The sequence below is a fragment of the Apium graveolens genome, chromosome 10 (genome assembly GCF_009905375.1).
Source record: "Apium graveolens cultivar Ventura chromosome 10, ASM990537v1, whole genome shotgun sequence".
NCBI classification, from domain to species: Eukaryota; Viridiplantae; Streptophyta; class Magnoliopsida; order Apiales; family Apiaceae; genus Apium; species Apium graveolens.
Genome location: NC_133656.1, coordinates 201,081,366 through 201,101,054, shown reverse-complemented (window position 1 = coordinate 201,101,054; position 19,689 = coordinate 201,081,366). Strand labels below are relative to the sequence as shown.

General features: G+C 31.2%; 2 protein-coding genes across 15 annotated transcripts; one reads left to right on the top strand and one right to left on the bottom strand.

Moving 5' to 3' along the window:
- Positions 1-3,084: 3,084 nt before the first annotated feature.
- LOC141690104 (putative pre-mRNA-splicing factor ATP-dependent RNA helicase DEAH2) lies at positions 3,085-10,288 on the top strand. Its single transcript, XM_074494743.1, has 7 exons — positions 3,085-3,435; positions 5,995-6,182; positions 6,283-7,364; positions 7,801-7,926; positions 8,039-8,277; positions 8,373-8,491; positions 10,152-10,288. Exons 1-7 carry the CDS (start codon positions 3,223-3,225, stop codon positions 10,276-10,278), a joined length of 2,094 nt encoding a protein of 697 aa, XP_074350844.1. The 5' UTR covers positions 3,085-3,222; the 3' UTR covers positions 10,279-10,288.
- Positions 7,925-19,107, bottom strand: LOC141690105 (long chain acyl-CoA synthetase 1-like). Of its 14 annotated transcripts, XR_012562661.1 has the most exons (23): positions 18,963-19,107; positions 18,361-18,531; positions 18,090-18,153; positions 17,920-18,009; positions 17,758-17,814; positions 17,621-17,669; positions 17,352-17,428; positions 17,213-17,252; positions 17,047-17,141; positions 16,720-16,887; positions 16,520-16,630; positions 16,132-16,219; positions 15,945-16,011; positions 15,752-15,827; positions 15,277-15,394; positions 14,599-14,844; positions 14,380-14,519; positions 14,070-14,252; positions 13,801-13,920; positions 13,587-13,691; positions 8,884-8,979; positions 8,718-8,794; positions 7,925-8,381 (listed from the first exon to the last, which is right to left on the bottom strand). XR_012562661.1 is itself a non-coding variant. In XM_074494744.1 (20 exons), exons 2-20 carry the CDS (start codon positions 18,510-18,512, stop codon positions 13,644-13,646), a joined length of 1,989 nt encoding a protein of 662 aa, XP_074350845.1. In that variant the 5' UTR covers positions 18,513-18,531; positions 18,963-19,107; the 3' UTR covers positions 13,401-13,643. The 14 variants fall into 14 exon arrangements, 2 of the variants coding, with proteins under 2 accessions (XP_074350845.1, XP_074350846.1); XR_012562665.1 differs by lacking the exon at positions 8,718-8,794 and having other exon boundaries at positions 8,884-8,989; XR_012562658.1 differs by having other exon boundaries at positions 8,718-8,979.
- Between the last annotated feature and the right edge of the window lie 582 nt (positions 19,108-19,689).

Sequence of the window (19,689 nt, the reverse complement as noted above, 5' to 3'; positions counted from 1 at the left end):
TCTTGAAAAATCAGATTTTTGAGTACCATGGTATATAAATAATAAATTTATTTTATATGCATACTTTTTATTGTATTTAAGTAATAATATTATTAAGTTCATTCAAATTATTTACAAACAAATAATATGAAGATAAAAGTGCAATATAAAATTATGAAAAGTTTGTATAAATTATGTAACCTTATGTAATATTGATTTTGAGATCTATCATATTTGATATTAAAATGTCAAATATTGAATATTGAATGAATTAATGAAAATCTCCAAAATTCAAAAAAGTGATATTGTCAAAAATAATGATAATTTTATTGGCCACCACTCCACCTTTTAGAAAGTATGACATTATTAAATTATCAAATCATATCCACTAAATTAATGCTAATTTAAATGAGAATTTAAATGTAATGTTTTTAATAAATTATCTTCATTGATTAGTACATCCTACATGGATAATATTCTTATATTTAATTATAATTCTCACTTCGTTCAAATGAGGTTGACTTACATATATATTTGATCCTTATTATATGTACTAATTGCAAGTAGTGTTTTTCTTATTACTTTTAAAATTGTCCCATAATTCCATACTAATTATAAAATTTATCATGTCACACTAAAGTTCATGGAGTTGAATATTTATATGATATTTTTTATGCATTTCAAAATATATGCATACACAGTTTATATTTTTGAAGAATTATATTTATCTGCATTTCAAAATCATTGTTTAATTTTATGTAATTTTAAATTTTTGAACAGCAAACTCTATCGAGAAAAAAATATTTTAATTTTATAATATTTTTTTTGAAGAATTATTTATATAATGATTAAAATAGGAGGTGTCCGCGTAAAGTGGATATGAGTAATATTAAAATAATTTTTTGATAAAAAAACTCCATCAGCAAAATAATTTTAATGCACTAATGTTTACTTTTGTAAATTGTATATATCAAATATAACATAGTGGTTGTCAATTAACATATTTTAAAATAACTTATGTAGGGTATTTATATTTATTTTTTTCAAAGTTTAAAGTACGAGGTTGTTGCCGGCGACCAGTAATATTGAACAAAATTGTATATTAAAAATTCAGCTATTTTGAATATAACTATATAATTCTCATTTGTCTATAGTATATATATACCTTTTCACAATTAAGGTAATTTATGTAATTTTAAATTTTTTTACATCAATTTGTGTAGAGAAAAGAAATATTTTAATTTTATTATCTTTTTTTAAAGAATTAATTTTATAATGTTTAAAATTGGAGGTGTCGTGGCTATCACTAATATTAAGATGATTTTTTAATAAAAAAATTTTGTTGCAAAATAAATTTAAATATACATAGTGATTATCAATTAACATATTTTAAAATAACTTATGTATAGTATTTATATTTATTTTTTCAAAGTTTAAAGTGCGAGGTATGCGACGCCGATTAATATTAAAAATTAAGCTATTTTGAATATAACTATATTATTTTCATTTGTCTATAGTATATTTTTACCTTTTGACAATTAAGGTAATTTGTGTAATTTTAATTTTTTTTACATTAAACTGTTTCAAGAAAAGAAATATTTTAGTTTTATTATCTTTTTTATTAAAGAATTAATTTTATATTGTTTAAAATTGGAGGTGTTAGTTTAAGGTGGCTATGAGTAATAATAAAATGAATTTTTAATAAAAAAATTTCGTTGCAAAATAATTTTAATGCACTAATGTTTACTTTTGCAAATTGTATACATCAAATATAACATAGTGTTGTCAATTAACATGTTTTAAAATAATTTATGTAAAGTATTTACATTTATTTTCATAGTTTAAAGTGCGAAGTGCCGTAAGTCGACGGCAAGTAATATTAAAATAAATTGTATATCAAAATTTAGGTATTTTGAATATAACTATATAATTTTCATTTGTCTACAATATATATTTACCTTTTGACAATTAAGGTAATTTATGTAATTTTAAATTTTTTTACATCAAAATGTGTCGAGAAAAGAGATATTTTAATTTTGTTATCTTTTTTTGAAAAATTAAGTTTATAATGTTTAAAATTGGAGGTGTTAGTTTAAGGTGGCTATGAGTAATATTAAAATGATTTTTTAATAAAAAAATTTAGTTACAAATTTTAATGCACTAATGTTTATTTTTGCAAATTCTATACATTAAATATAATCTAGTGATTGTTAATTAACATATTATACAATAATTTTTGTTGAGTATTTATATTTTTTAATTTTTCAAAATTTAAAGTGCGAAGTGTCGCCGTAAGCGACGTCGAGTAATATTAAACTAAATTTTATATTAAAATTAAGTTATTTTAAATATAACTATATAATTTTCATTTGTTTATAGTTACATTTTGACAATTAAAGTAATTTTATGTATTTTTAATTTTTTTAGAGCAAACTGTGTCGAGAAAAGAAATGTTTTTAATTTTATAATATTTTTTTTGAAGAATTAATTTTATAATGTTTAAATGAGGAGGTGTTAGTGTAAGATAACTATCAGTATTTTTCAAATGAATTTTGAATAAAAAATTTTAAAGTTTAAAGTGCGAGGTATCGCTGTAAGGCGACGCCGAATAATATTGAACTAAATTTTATATCAAAATTTAATGTATATTAATTCTATTAGAGGAGTAATTGACAAAAATTGATTGCAAGTTTATATGTTTAATGTGTTAAAATCGCGATCAACTGAAATAATCGCGTAAACAACATTTATAACCTACAAAAATTGTGTAAACAATATTTATCTACCGAAAAAATGAACTTTCAAAGATGTAATGAAAATAAGATATTAACATCTCTCTCGATTAAATCAATTATATATATTACTAACAAAATATTTAAGTAAAATTATCCATTTTAAACTATTTAAAAAAAATTAAAATTAATTTAGCACACTTAGCGCAGCGGGCAAAATTCTTAGTTAGCACCGAAGACAAATAACTGAGAAAAACATAACAAAAACACCTGAAAATGAGAGCCAAAACACTAATTGGGGTCTTCTCATTTTGGATTAAAATTAAAATTTAAATAGCCCCCGCCACCCCTCATGCAAAATGAACTCCATGCCACGAATCACAGCAAACCAGTATAAATAGCCTATCCTACACACACCTCACTAATCTCTTTTACACGTTACAAATCATTTCAAATCACCTAGGGTTTCTACAGTGCACTAAAAAGCAAATAACAACTATTTACTCATATAATGAACGATCATCACCTCCGCGCCGGAGGAATCACTGAAACGCCGTCGTTTAACCCTTGGAACGGCCGTCCGTACAGTCAGAAATACTATGATTTGTTGGAGAAGAGGAAGAAACTGCCTGTTTGGCGATACAGAGACGAGTTTGTTAAGGAGCTGATGAGTAATCGAGTCGTGATTGTTGCTGGAGCAGTCGGTTCTGGTAAATCCACTCAGGTTCGTTTTCGAGCTCTCGTTTCGATGTTTTTTAGGTTTAATTATGAGGAATTGAAGTAGTTTTGGTTATAAATAGTCGTGTATGTGCGTTTATGGTGTTTGTGTGTTTCGTAGGTGTTTGTTGCATTTATTATTGTATCGCTATTTTCGAGGTGTTGTTTTGTTGTTTTTGAGATTGTTGAGGCTTTATTATGAGGAATTGAAGTAGTTTTGGTTATAATTAGGTGTATATCTGTGTTTTTATTGTGTGTGTGATTTAATAGATGTTTGTTGCGGCTACGTGGTTAGGATTACAGTGATTTGTTATTGTTTGGCTGTTCCGAGGCTACATTTTGATGTTTTTGAGATTGTTGAGGGCTTAATTATGAGGAATTGAACTAGTTTTGGTTATTTTTAGTTGTGTATGTGTGTGTTTATGGTGTGTGTGTTTGTAGGTCCTTTGTTGCATTTGTTATTGTATCGCTGTTTTGAGGTTTTGTTTTGATGTTTCGAGATTTTGGAGGCTTAATTATGAAGAATTGAAGTAGTTTTGCTTATAATTAGTTGTATATTTGTGTGTATGTGGTGTGCGTGTGTGTGTGTTTGTATAGGTGTTTGTTGCATTTGCTATAGTATCTCTGTTTTCGAGCCTTCGTTTTAATATTTTCGAGAATTTTTAGGCTTAAGTATGTAGAATTAAACTAGTTTTGTTTATAATTAGTTGTATAAATGTGCGTTTATGGTGTGTGTGTGTGTTTATAGATTTTTGTTGCATTTTTATTGTATTGCTGTTTTCGAGGTTTTGTTTTGATGTTTTTGAGATTTTTGAGGCCTAATTATGAGGAATTGAACAAGTTTTGGTAATAATTAGTTTGTAAATATGTGCATTTATGGTGTGTGTGTTTTATAGGTATTTGTTGCGGCTACGTGATTGTTATTTCAGTAATTTGTTATTGTATCGGTATTTTTGATGCTTTGTTTAGATGTTTTTGAGATTTTTGTTATTTAGTTATGAAGAATTGAACTAGTTATGAGTAAAAATTGTTATATGTATGTGTGTGCTTATGGTGTGTGTGTGTGTTTATAGGTGTCTGTTGCAGTTAGGTGTTAAGTATTTCGGTTACTGTTATTATCAGCAGTTCCCGAGGCTACATTTCAATGTTTTTTGAGATTTTCGTTATTTTATTATGAGGAATTAAACTAATTATGGGTAAAAATAGTTATATATAATGTGTGTTTACGGTGTGTGCGTGTTTAATAGGTGTGTTTGTTGTTGTATCGCTGTTTTCAATTTTTTGGTTGAATACAGTGTTTTTTTTTTGAAATTATAAGAAATTGAACAAGTCATGGTTATAAATTATATTTAGTTATTCAAATTAGGGAAGCATGTGTGCGTGCTTGGGTTGTATAGTTTTCGTTCTGGGTACGCAATTAGTTTTATGATGACTGAGAGTTATATTGATGTTTTGGATGTTTTGTTGTTGAATTTGGTGCGTTTTGTTTCAAATTGTAAGGAATTGAACAAGTTATAGTTGTAACTTATAAATAGGTACTGAAATTATAAAAGTCATGTGCATGACTGAATGTGTGTCGTGTAGGTATATGCTCCAGCTATGTAATTAGTATTAGGATGATTAGTATATTTTTGTTTTGGACTGAATTTGTTTTGGAGGTTTTGGTTGTTGAATTTGGTGAATTGTTCTTGTAATAATGATGAATTAAACAATTTATAATTATTGTGTTTTTCATTCAGCAATTGGTATTATGGTGATTTATTGTCATATCACTGCTTGGAGTTTTTGTTGTTTAATCAGGTGAATTTGTTTGGAATAATTAGGAATTGAACAACTCATGGTTATCTATAGTTGTGTGTGTAGGTGTTGGTTCCAGTTCGATGATTAGTATTACGATGATTTGTAGTTAGTTATTTGGCGCTATGTAGTATAACTGTACTCTTACGGTTATTTGTAGAATTGAAATAGTGATTTGTAGTTGTTTGTGGAATTGAGATAGTGATTTGTAGTTGCTTTGTGGAATTTGTAGGCTAAAACGCTTTATAGCGGAACACGATAATATTTTATATATCAACAATGTGGATGAAAGCCTTAGCAAATTATATTTGATTGCGCACATGTACTTCTAGGTTTCCTCTTTACAATTTGTTTATGTTTTTGGAGGCAGTTATGTGATATTGTATTATGTTGTCGGAATAGCGAGTGCAATATTTATAGTATTATATTGCTCAATGGTATCTAGCTGTAAGTAGTTTGCTTTGCTAGATATGTACTTATTCTCATTCTTACTGTATTGTGAAGAGTAGTAGCCTTTTGTTTCCACTTAGATTCTTTATATTCGCAGTAGGCATTACTTGTAACTTTGCTAGACACTAAATATACATGTTATATGTCTTCAGTTTTCCTGCTTTTGGTTGTGTGTGTGAGTTGATTCTTGTAGGTGCTTTTTCATTCATTTTCTTTAGGGTAACATGTGTGTGAATTTAATTTTTTTTGAATGGAATAAATAACATATTTGGTTACTACTTGATTGGAAATGTACAATTGATCCACTTCAATTATACAGATCCCTCAATTTGTTCTGGAAGCTGTTGCCCTCGAAAATGAATACATAATTTCCTGCACACAGCCTAGAAAGGTGAAAACAGTTTCTGTTTCTCATAGAGTTGCTGATGAGATGGATGTGAATATTGGAGAAGAAGTAGGATATAGCGTCTGTTTTGAAGACTGCAGTAGCTCGCTGACTGTTCTTAAGTAAGCTTATCATGTGCACTAAATTCATAAAGTAAGAATGCATTGTCTATTCATCACTTGACTTGAAATAGACACTTAAGTGATATGAATTATTGAGCAGGTATTTGACAGATGGTATGCTTTTAAGAGAGGCGATGACAGATCCACTTCTAAAAAAATACAAAGTTATAATTCTCGATGAAGCTCAGGAGAGGACTTTGGCAACAGATGTTTTATTTGGACACTTGAGGGAGTTGCTGGAAAAAAGAATTGATCTAAAGATAGTGGTTATGACTGCTATTTTTGAGGCTGCAAAGTTTCAAGATTATTTCTATGGTGCATCTCTCATGACAGTTCCAGGACCCCACTGTGTGGAAATTTATTATACACGGGATCCTGAAAGAAACTATTTTGAAGCGGCAATTCGTACAGTTCTGCAGATACACAGCACTGAGCCCCCTGGTGATATACTTCTCTTTCTTACTAGTAAGGAAGAAGTTGAAGAGGCATGTTCTAAACTAACCAGAGAAATAGGTACTTTAGTTGATCATGTTGGGCCACTAAAAGTTGTTCCTCTCAATTCCACACTTCCTCCACTAATGCAGCAGAAAGTATATGAACCTTCCCCACCTCCATTGACAGAAAATGGTCTCGCTGGAAGGAAGATTGTTCTTGCCACAAATAATACAGTAAATTCGGTGATCAAGGATGGAATAGTGTATGTAATAGACCCTGGTTTTTCCAAACAAAAAGTTTATGACCCACTAGTCCGTGTAGAATCTTTGTTTGTTTCCCCAATATCCAAATCCAGCACCCACCAGAGGGCAGGGTTCGCCGGTATAGCACATCCAGGAAAGTGTTTCCGGCTTTACACAGAGAGAAGCTTTCACGATGATCTTCAGCCTCACACATACCCAAAAATTCTTAGGTCAAACCTCACAAAGACAGTCCTAACTCTGATAAAGTTAGGTATTGATAAGTTAGGCCATTATGATTTTATGGATGTCCCTGCTCCAATGTCATTTATCAGAGGGTTGGAGGTTTTGAATTATATTGGAGCTTTAGATGATAATGGTGCTTTGACCAAGCTGGGAGAGATTATTAGTGAATTCCCACTAGATCCAGAGATGGCGAAGATGCTTGTAATGAGCCCTAAGTTCAACTGTTCGAATGAAATTCTTTCTATATCAGCTATGCTCTCAGGTATTTTCTATCTAGTCTCTAAACTAAACACTGTTTGTTTTCGTGATATTACATTTTTGTCGGTGTAGGATGTATTAGATTGGGTTGGGCCTGAGATAGACTTGTTGTCTGTTACTCAGATGCAATGCAGTCATTTCGATCATGTGATTTGATACTTATTCACGGATGATGTTGTATGGGTAAATAGTTTGCTAATTTATGTCATATATTTAGTTAGACGCATTTCTATGCAAGTTTACGTCTGGTGTTGTACTGGGATTCAGGCAGTCACCAGCAACTTTCATGTCTAGGTCTCATATCCCCTATTGGCAGGGTGATATAATATCAATTGCTGATGCTAATAATTATTGTTTTGTGGTATTCTAAGAAGCAATTGGTCTGCTTCTATGCATCATCTAACCTATCGTTTGCCTCTGTGATGACAAATTTTCTTTAGTGCCCAATTGCTTTGTCCGGCCTAGGGAAGCTCAGAATGCTGCAGATGACGCAAAAGCTCGGTTTCGGCACATTGATGGGGATCACCTTACACTCTTAAATGTATACCGAGCATACAAGCAAAATAGTAAGTAATAAATTTCATTCTCCTTTTCATTTTATCTGATTGATAGTGTATGGTGGTCATCAGTAGAATGATTCTGATAATTTGTATTTTCTAATTTCTTAAAATATTACAGATGAAGATGAGTCTTGGTGTAATGAAAACTTTGTCAACCATTGGGCACTTAAATCTGCAGATAATGTCAGACAACAGCTTGCTCGCATCATGGCTATGTTCCACCTCAAGCTCTCTAGCACAGACTTTAACAGTCCTGATTATGCTGTCAACCTCAGAAGAGCCATTTTAAGTGGATATTTCATGCAGGTAGCTCACCTGGACAGTACTGGAATCTACAGAACTGTGAAAGACAACCAGGTAGATGGGATATTGTGTTTTTGGTATAAGAAGCGTGAAACTATTTTTTATAAATTATCCGAAGATAAGAATGTACTCCATTCTGGTACATGTAGGTTGTTTACCTGCACCCATCAAATTCCCTTGATCACAAGCCGGAGTGGGTACTATATGATAGGCATGTCTTAACAAGCAGAAATTTCATACGCACAGTAACTGAAGTTCATGGTGAATGGTCAGTCTCTCTTTTTGATTTTCACACATATATATTTATAATTTAACAATATATAATAGTGTTAAGCCTTTGTTCATTTATGTGATCATCCCTTTTAATTTTCTCGTTTTCCAATTTGCTTACCAGAAAGTCAGAAACAACAGTAAGTTATTGTTACTGGAAACTGCAAAAGGTTTTATGTTGTCCTATATTCCAAAAGGGACTTCTGTGGTAAACTTTGTCAAACCTGACTGAAAAGCATCCTCAAATTTAATGTAGTAACTGCACCATAATGTTATTATCCAGCCATTAATCTTGAGGATGCTATACAGAATAAATCCATATTGATGTCAACAAAATAAGTATCTGGACAATTTACGATTGTAGGGAATACATGTTTGCAAGGCTTTTACCATGAATGCAATATTTCTTTGGCTGTTTAATCCATACTTCTAGAGGCATAAAGGCAGCTCCAGCAGACATCCCTATAAATCTCCGATTGTATAACCCTGTATGTTACTTTAGAGAAATATAAGTTCGATATGGTTAGTAGCACCAGATTCTCCTGTGCTAAGGCTAGTGGTGAACATGCATACTACACCATATGCTATAATCCGTTCTCCTGAGTACGTATGAAAATCATGTAATAAACCATTCCCTGTGTTGAAAAATCATGTAACATAAGTTGTGAAAAACAACGTAACGTAACATAACCCTGTATGTTACTTGGGAAATATATGTTCGGTGTGCTATGTTGCTACTCACCGTGACAAACAAGCCACGTTGTTACTTAGGACAAGTAATTGTCAGCTTTTATTCTATCTTATCAGTCAAGCCTTAACGTCCTTATTGAAAATGGCCTACCTAACGGGCAATCTTTCTAAAGTGCTAAAGCGCCTTATATTAGAATCTTAGTAAAGCAACCTTTCGTGCCAGGCGCTCACGTTTTTTGGCTCCGTCCCGGCCCGGAAGTTCGCGTCTGACAACTAGCTTCTACCGCTAGTGCTTGGACTTGTTGGAAGCAAGCTATGGAAAAAACCACGAAAACACAACTTATTTGAATGACCCAGTGACCTACCAATTGTAGAAGTAGGATTTTTGGCAAGCAATAAGCACTTAAATATTACAATTCAAGTGTACCAGCTTCTTTATCATTTCGAGGAAATGGTGCGGAAGGAAAATGAAACAACGGAGGGATCCAAATCGGACTTAAATGGGAATGACAAGAAAAGTCTTTCACCATGTCCGTGTGGTACCTCTTTATTGGTGTGTTTAGCACAATAAGGAAAGCTGTCAGTATTTTAGAATTTGTTGAAGCTGTTTTAATATATAAATTACATAGCAAGGGTTATATAAACATTTATTGTTTTCTCAATGTATTGTCAAATCTAGTATTAAAGATGCATTGTTACTATTGATATTTACTGAAATTCTGTCCACTTCTTCTCCTTCTCCTTCTCCTTCATTTGTTTTGATGAAATTCTAATAGAGGCAGATTGAGTTATGTTTTAAGAGGTCTATTTAGGAACTTCTTATTTGTAATTGGATGTCAGAGTCACAGTCCTTTGTTTCTACATGCTTTGCTTTGGCATGGCATAGTTCTGTATATCTTATCATGTACACAGGGACAAGGAATGTTTTTATCCATGCTTATCAGTTAATTTCTTTGATTTTGGTACAGGTTGGTTGATACTGCTCCAGACTACTATGATCTTCAGTACATTCCCCAGTCTAGCGCTAAGTGTGCTTTGGAAGTGCTGTATACGAGCCGAGAGCTAGGGAGGTGCTGTATACAAGATGAGAGCTAGGGCCGAGAGAAGCATAACAAGACCGAACAGCAGGAAGTACCGGATTGTTTGAATTTCCTTAGGATGGGTTTTCTAGTTTCTGTTGATGAGTCCTACTAGTTGGGACTCCACTCCTACGAGTTGGAACTCCACTCTTACGAGTCATCTAAATGGAGCAAATAGTGTGGTAATACTTCATCTAAGATTGACAAATTAGCTGGGAGTACTTAAATGACAGTGATATGTACTAATCATGTGTTCAATGATCCCTTGTGTGCATTATAAAATGATGAACAAATTAATAGTATGCTCAACATGGCATGGAGTTTGCGTTTAATCTCAATATGTATTGGGTTTTGATGGGATTTAATCATAAGCGTTCTCTCTCTCTGTTGCAGTGTAACTGTTGTTACATTTCAAAATGAAAGGGGAAATAATTCATATAGTTAATGACATGTAATAAAGAAATAATACATTAAAATTGCATTGAGTTATCCTTGAATCATATCATATTTTACTAAATATGTTAGAAATTTGTATGCCGGAATAAGCTGATATTTTTTTGGTAACTTTCTTTTGCGTTAATACCATAACTTCTTATTGAAAAGATGATTTTGTTAAATTTTGTTCCTCTCTATTTCTCGTAACAGAACGAAACCGTCTATCCTGTTTTCCAATCTTCCCTGACATGTTCATGACTCATAATTTCTCACTCTTTGTATACTTAAAAACTATACAAAATACCAAAATTTTAAGTAAAAAGTTGGATTAAGTACGGTTCATCTAGAACAAAATGTCTGGGAATAATGTCCGACCGGATATTATATTATATTGTAACATTTTATACTAGCAGTGAAACTGATTGCAACTCAAGTGACGAAAGCACACACAAGAGCTTATAATATCACACCTATAATTGTAACTAATATAAAGTCCGAGATAATTGTAACTAGATAAACAGGTCTTTATATATGAAATAATTTTTCGAATATATATACTTATATTTATTTATAATTAAAAAATGGTTACAAATATTTTTTTTACTTTATTTAATACGTTTATATTAATTTCGTAACAACACATTTGGTTCTCATAATCAAATATTTTATCAGAATATTTATAATAAAATTTGAATAAATATTTATATGATAAAATGTCTTTAATAATTTTAAATTTGTAAGAATATTTCAATACATTTTTAATTACAATTTGATAAATACTATTTTTTTTTACAAATGTACGAGTCTGGTTTATTATAACTTTGGATCAGACTAAACTTAAGTACATGATTATATATATTGAATTTATCGTATATTGATTTAATAATATTTTGTAACTAACTCAAGAATTATATATTATTGAAAATCTAAATTTTAACTCATCTTAACACAAATTTATTACATTCGATATTCTTTTATATTATATATTTTATTTAATTATGTAATTAATAAAGTGATAATCTTTAAATGACTATAGTATATATGCATACACATATATTATTTTTAATACCAAAAATATTATTGAAAAATAATATACATGTTAATTTTAAAAAATGTCCCTGAATTGTCCAAATATTTAGTATTTCATTTAGTATATTGATTGATATAACTTTATGTTTGAGTTTAATATAACTTATAAAATCTTGTTATAAACACACATTTTTTATTCTAATTGAATAGTTCTTTGCATTTTTAAAATTACATGTAAAATATTTAATCGATGAAAATAATTTTTGCCTTTACCAAATCTTAATTTTCAAAATCTCCTATTAACATCTTAGAATATACATGGACAGAGGACACTTAAATATATCAAATTAACAAAAAAAGACATGTTGTTTTAGCTACTATACACTATGAAAAATATTAATAAATATAGACATGACGAATATAACGTTGAAAATAGTTATTATATAATTTAATAATAATTTTAATCCTAATTTTCTTAATTAGAAATATATAATTTATAAAATAATATTACACGCTACATGTATTATGTTATTTATATAGATCAAATTTTAATATAAATTTTATGTATCAATCATTAACGTTGAAATTTGTTAGAAACTATTTGTTGGCTCTAATTATATCTGTTTTGAGTATACGACATGTCTCATGTTCGTTTTATAAATGATCAAAATATGATGAAAAATTAATTCAATAAAATAAGAACCCTAATTTGGAAATTATTATATCCTTTTTATCCGGGGTCTCATATTATTTTAATAAAATGAACCATGTCTAAACTTGGCTTAGATTTAGATTCGATCAAATATCATTATAAAAACCAAGAATTTTATACTTCGTTGTCATATCGATTATGGAATCATAAATCCAAATTAAATTTTTACTAGTACCGGACTATAACTTTTGTGTCATATAATTTTATATATGTATTTAATAATTATTTATTATAAACTATGTATTTTTTTAATATTTGGTTGTTAAAGGTTTTTGGAGATTTTTGCAACTATTGTTAGCTAGTAATATTTGACCCAGATTTCATGCAGGGAAATATATAATACTTTCTCGAATTTGGTTTATATTTGATTTATAATACCCGAGAATACATTATATTCAGATAAAATTATATTAAATTCAAATTTGGATATTAAAAAATACTTTCCAATAATTTGTCCAACTCCAGAATAGTTATAATGTTTGCTTCACGCTTACTCTTGGATGAGAAAAAGTAGATAAACTATATAGAGTTGGTAGCTAACTTCTATCGTTAGTATCCAGGCCGATAGAGATTGATTAATTCAAATAAAACACATCAAAATAATATTATAAGAATAATATATTTAACATGTATTTTATCAAATAAATTTTAGGAGTCAAAAGATTTATAAAAGAAAAAACTTATAATTATATTTTAACGATGACAACTATTAAAATAAAATTAAAAAAATATAATCAATATTTCATTTACTCATAAGTTAAAATAATATATAAAATAGAAAGAAAAATGTGCCTTATCAAATAAATGTTTTCATCACAACTCAATAATTTATGTAGTGTAACAGTCATAACTTCAATTTTCTAATAGGTTATCATGATTTGAACCTTAGCCAGCAAATAATAACTTATTTTAGCATAAGTTATACATGATTGGAATTTATGTGATTTTTTAATATATAAGGGTTAAATGGTAATTATAAGATAATTTTATTGGCTCAATTTACCCATAATCCTCTTTTAATAAGAGATCAGCGTTTCAGGTTACATTAGCATTCGACTACACACTAGCTGCAGGTTCAGTTCAGTTTAACTGAATTCAGATATACAACAAGATTAAAATGAAATGAGTAGCAGCAGCAAAGATATTACCAAATTGTATTCGTGATGACTACTCGACTGACTTGGTACAGAAAGATAGTCAGTTGCCTAGTGCTTCCCTCTGGAAAGTTTTTGGTAGAGTTCATCGATTTTTACCTGGATTAAATTTGAACAGAGTAACTATTCAGCCTGTTTCTATTTCAAATCTATTTGTAATTATAAACACTTGCAAGAAAGATACAAAATGAAGCAAAATTATATGTACCTTGTAACATATGAGCAGTTTATCTCTTTTCTTCTTTAGAGTTGGAGTTAGCAGATCATGTTCCGTTTCAAAACGCTCAGGCACCAAATGTACACCTTTAATATATTCGAAGCCTCTCAACTGGTTTTCGTAAAAGGCAAGAAAATGATAGTTAAAACACTGTCACTCTGAAAAATAGTACTTCAAGTGTGTAACTATAATGAGAAAACAAACGAAAAATCCTAAAGACTTGCAGAAGTCTATAGAGTAAGTCGGCCTATGTGTATTACCTTGTTTCTTTCTGCTGTAGATTTAAGTTCATAGAGAACATACTCCTCTAACATCTTTAGGGAGCATAGTTGAGAAAATGACCCTTTGTGCCCATTTCTCTGTGCCCACTTCTCGCTCTTCTCTTTGTGCAGTACAACCACAGCCACTACTGCTGACTTGAAGCTGTCTCCATATACCCATATCTAACAGAAAATGTCAAACATTTGGAGAAAGTTCTATCAATACTGATGCAAAATAAATTAAACTTGCTGCAATGAACTCTTAAAACTCGAGAGAAGTTATAAAATATCAATGTACATAGTTGCTTACATCTTCAACAATGGGAGTGATGCTGTAAACTTTTTCAAGATGCTCAATTGCAACATACTCTCCTTGAGATAGCTTGATCAAATTTTTCTTCCTGTCAATAATTTTTATAACTCCATTCGGTAGCATCTCCCCTATGTCACCTGATGATGTTTCAAGAAGAAAAAGAGTAAAATTAAGTGTGCGATAGAAATCATTAGTTGTATAGGAAAGATTACTCACCTGTATGAAACCATCCATCTTTCACGCTTTCATTTGTTAATTCTTGATTCTTGTAGTAACCAGCAAATTTTGATTTTGCTCTAACACATATTTCCCCACGGGGAGGATCTGCAAGTGGATTGTAGCCCATGTCTGGAACCTCCTCCAGTCGCAACTCACTATATACAAATGCTGAACCAACTGTTCCAATCATGCACATCTCATCTGGAAAACCAATACTTGCTAAACCACAAGTCTCTGTTAGCCCTGAAGAAACAAATGTACATTGATGGTATGCTCAAGAATGTCTAGTAAATAGCCGTTGACAAAAGAGAAAACAAGCGACTACTACAAGGTGGATGAACAAATTAACGACAACATGGATAAGCACATAAATTTTGGATTTTTTTGACTCGTCTAAGATTAAAATTTAAGGGGCATGTAACTGGAACGTAACACTGGAGAAACCAGAACAATTTTATTTTGCTAATTTTAAACCAGGGTATATTTTTCAACAGAAGTGAATTATCAAGTTTTTCTGGGCATGTATTCTGTTAGTAATGAAGCTAAGAATTGATGTGTTATCCAGCTAGTAAATTAAGCCAACAACTACTTAAGCCTGGAGTTCAGTGCCACATCTTTCAAGCATAAACTTGTAATTTTTTCTGCTAATTATTAGTAAGGGATATATGTCATTACCATAGCCTTGCACAACAAAGGCACATGAAGTAACTCGCATAAATTCTTCAATCTCATTGCTTAATGGAGCACTTCCTGATACTATTAGACGAAGCCGACCACCTAATCCAGCTCTCACCTAGACCAATGGAAGTAGAAAACAAAAATAATATCAGAAGGACATTTAATGTCATTCTTGTAAGGTCTATTACTATATATTAGAATTATATTTTGTGCACAATAAGAGAGTGTTCTCTCTGTTGTCAATATAGCATTGAGATGTGAGACACCAGTGTTTCAGGACTTGGCATTTTGATTTTCATGTATTTTATGATAATGCAACATGATATTGTCAGCCAAGAAATTGGAGAACAAGGATATCGGCCTACCAGTTACATTAGCATAGTTTGAATAAGATGGATAAATTGTTTTTCTGGTAAATTACTATCAAGTCTATGTAAGTGGAGGACGAATATTAAGGAGAACGAAATACAACCTTTCTGAAGGCCAGTAAATCAGCCACTGGTGATGCGTTTCTGTGTTTATACCCTAAGTTCATCCACTTGAGTTTGCTGCAAAAAAATATGTCACATATACCTAAGCTGGTAAGTGAAAATTTGCCAGAATAAAGATTCTAGCATAAAATACTAAAAGCAATATCGATGAACTTCCACAGTATAACATATTACTATTTGTAAAGAATACTGAAAATTTTCCTCCTCCTTGGATTAAGAGCCTCCACGGTTTTCAGGATACCTAAAATAACGATAAATGAAATCATTTAGCAAGTTGTTAAATCATCTGCAAGACGGTTGTCCGATAGTAATGATAGGTAGATAAATAAGTTATAATATAATAGAAATAACAAATACATGCCTTCGTGCATTCTTTCCAGGACTCTAGGTACTGCAGCCAGAAAAGTGGGTTTCAACTCCAACAAATCATCTTTTAATGCATCAATATCCTTCAAGAGATAGCGTAAATTGATCTCAATTTGTTAAACAATGTATAATTCGCCAAGAAAAGATGGTAAATTGACCAAAAATGATTTTTTAAGAAGTGATTGCTAAGCTGAACTGAGAAAAGGTTAAGATAGCAGGAGTAGGATGTGCATTGGCTTGGTATCATCTCTGTCCTCATTATCCTTCTTTAAGTGAAAGGAAGTAGAAATTTAAGCTTCCAAAATTTTCCTCTGATTTTTATTATTAATTTAGATTCTTTAGACCAAAGCAGATGCTGAATAAATTTATAATATACAGCTTACCCCGTGATAGAAGCCAACCGAAGCACCTCGATGGAAAAAGAATTCTTCAATCATGCGATCAAGTATATGAGCAAGTGGAAGAAAAGATATATAGACATCATCCACCGTCATCTGTCCAATGTCTTAAGTTTCAATCGCTAAAACAAGTACTAAAGTTCTTACATATCACATCCACAACTAATTTAAGCAATTATGCGTACCTTGTCTTCAAACTGTTCCAGAAAGATATCAATCCCTCTTATGTATGTTGAGATGTTTTCATGAGTTAATATAACCCCTTTTGGTTCTCCGCTGGTGCCACTAGTGTACATTATCGTACATATATTAAAAGGTTTTGGTGGCACCAGGTCTGTCGGATAGTCTCTTCCCTGACAAACAGGGAAAGATGTCGATTTTATGTTAACAGTATAATGCTGAAATTAATGCTGTGATTAATAAAAATAACAGTGCTGATTTATTGTTTATGTTATGTATATACGGCGGTGTTAAATTTTACCCAGTCTACTGAAGTAACACCAGAAACTAACCACAAGAAGAAAATCTTTCCACGTGTATGGCTTTATTCCAGTGGCTAGTGCGCTATCATTTTCTAACTCTGTCAATGAAGTAAAGGATACAATTGCTGCATCCAAACATGAATTCAGTAACCATGCCTTGTACAGAGTGCAAAGAAATTAAAAGATATGTGCTCACACTTTAGGCGTTTCGCATATGTGCACTCAGGTTTAAGCAGCTGCATAAACAGATAAAAGACTTAGCATCATGCTGATCAGATGTACTTTACATTTCTCTCATTTAACTGAAGCAATATTCAAGAATATATGAAACTCACTTCTTTCACTTTCTTATCTTGTACAAAGACAATATCAATTTCAGCATGATCAAGTATGTAATTTACAGCACTGGACCCTGCCTCGGAAGGAATATTCAGGATGAGTTAATGTTGGGCTCGAATTCAGTAAGTGCTTAGTATTAACAAGATTGTGCTGATGTTAAAAAGTTCTCTAAAGTCTAAACTCATAAGGGCGCAGAAAGGCCTTGTGAACGACGAAAAGTATATAGCGTCTCACAAGGGGAAGAAAATTAAAAAAAGAAGTTTACCAAGTGTGTCATACAGAGGCACACAAATTAAGGAGTGGGCACTGCAAGCCTGTAAGATATCCAAAATGATCAGTTAAAAACATGTAATAAATTTTAGCAGGGAAAAGAGAAAGCCCTTAAAGGCTATCCTGACTGACCTCCATTGCCACAATCCATTGAGGACAGTTCATTCCATATATTCCAACTCTAGAACCCTGCCATAGATTTAAAAGAAAACATAATTAACAAATAAATTCAATGAATTTATACATAGATTAGTTAATATAGGAAGTAAAAAGTTTGGATAAGTAATTTCTTACAGGTTCTATTCCAGATGCCCTTAGTGCAGCCCCTATTTGCAAAACATCATTGTAGACATCTTGGTATGTTTTCCAGACATAAGGCCCCCACTGAATCCAACAAAACAAAATCATGAAACTTAAATATCGATTTCTTAAAATGTTAAAACATCCGAAGAAACTTAAAATACCTTCCCATTAATAAATTCGCGCCATCCTAGCATTCTATTTTCAGGGTACTTTTTAACAGATGCACTGCATTTCAAAACCTTCAGCTTGTCAGTCAACAATATATGTCTGTATCCAATAATATCCTGCTAATTTTATTTAGTTTATTTTATACAAGTTAAAAGACGATATCATGGAGATGTAAGGAAAGCTGAGTATCAAGTTGTGCCGCTGGCCATGGTTGTACAAATAATAATCACTGTTAAAATCAGTAATGTAGGTACTTAATCATACCTGAAAATATCCCAAGTTGTACTTAAGTCTGGATCAAGAGGTGGAAAACCATCCTTGGCCAGTGGATTTCGGTACACTGGACCAACTGATGGCTCCCCATCTTGACCTTTCCTTCCCTCCTCTGTCTTAACTGCAAACACACTCATGTTCATGATCTAGCAAGCCCTAAATCTGCACACCAAATTAAAGAAAAACTCCAGTGGCCTTTTCAGTTGTCAAAAGCAATAGATAGTTACTTCCAAACAAAGTTCATACAACATTACAACACCTTTCTGTTATCTATCCTCCTATAAAGAAATTTATCAAGATCATGTGACATAATGGAGACTTAATTTGACATTGATCAGACATTTACCAACTTGATATGCATTGGCCTAAAGGGTATTATTTACTATAAGAAAATCTCCTTAACAGTAGATTAAGATAAAATTATGAAAAAAAGAGCAAAATTTCATCCACTAGAAAACAAGCAAGAGTGGAAATTTAAGAGAACAGAACAATTTCTAGTAGTTGGAGTGGACTAAGGATGCAGCAAAATTTGCATGACAAGGTGGGAAGCATAATTGCAGGGCACCTAACATAATAGTTAAAAAAAAAATCACCTCTATGATATTTTTTTTCTCTGATCCAGCAAAAGCATGTGATACTTTCTCCTCCTCCTTAGGCTCCTATTTATACTAATATTATGGTTTGAGAACCAGAGCTTGCCTATTTTGCTATATGCAACATTTATGAGTAGCCAACTAAAGCTATAAATTTTGTACTTGAAATAGGAACTTCTCAACTGAAAAATACAACTGCACAGACAGAGATGGATGATGGATTTATTATACTTGCTGCACAGTAAAGAGAAAAAAAGTGATCACTTAGTATAAATTTACAATGTACTGGTGGAGAAGTCGTATTAAACTGGTAGTTGAGCAAGGTTTTGAATGGTCACATGCACATGTACCTTAAACCTGGATCTTGCAATTTACTTTTGTTGGGGTTCGTCAGGAAGAATGAAATGAAGTAAAATTAGTAAATGGATAATACTGAAATTCATAAGGAAAATTTGTAAAAAAAAAGATAAGTGATCATAAATTTGTTGTGATAAAAATTGGGAAAAAATTGTATTAAGGTAAGAGTGGAGCATTATTTTTCAAAATGAAATGTTTAAACTATAATTTAGGATTGCGAGGAACAAAAAAGAAATGAAAAATGTTAATAGCATCATCATTTTTTCTATTTTCATTTATCTAAACCAAACATAAGAATATGATTAATTTTGAGAAATATTATTTTCAATGTAAAAAAAGACGTGAAAGAACAAATTACCCTCAAATTAAA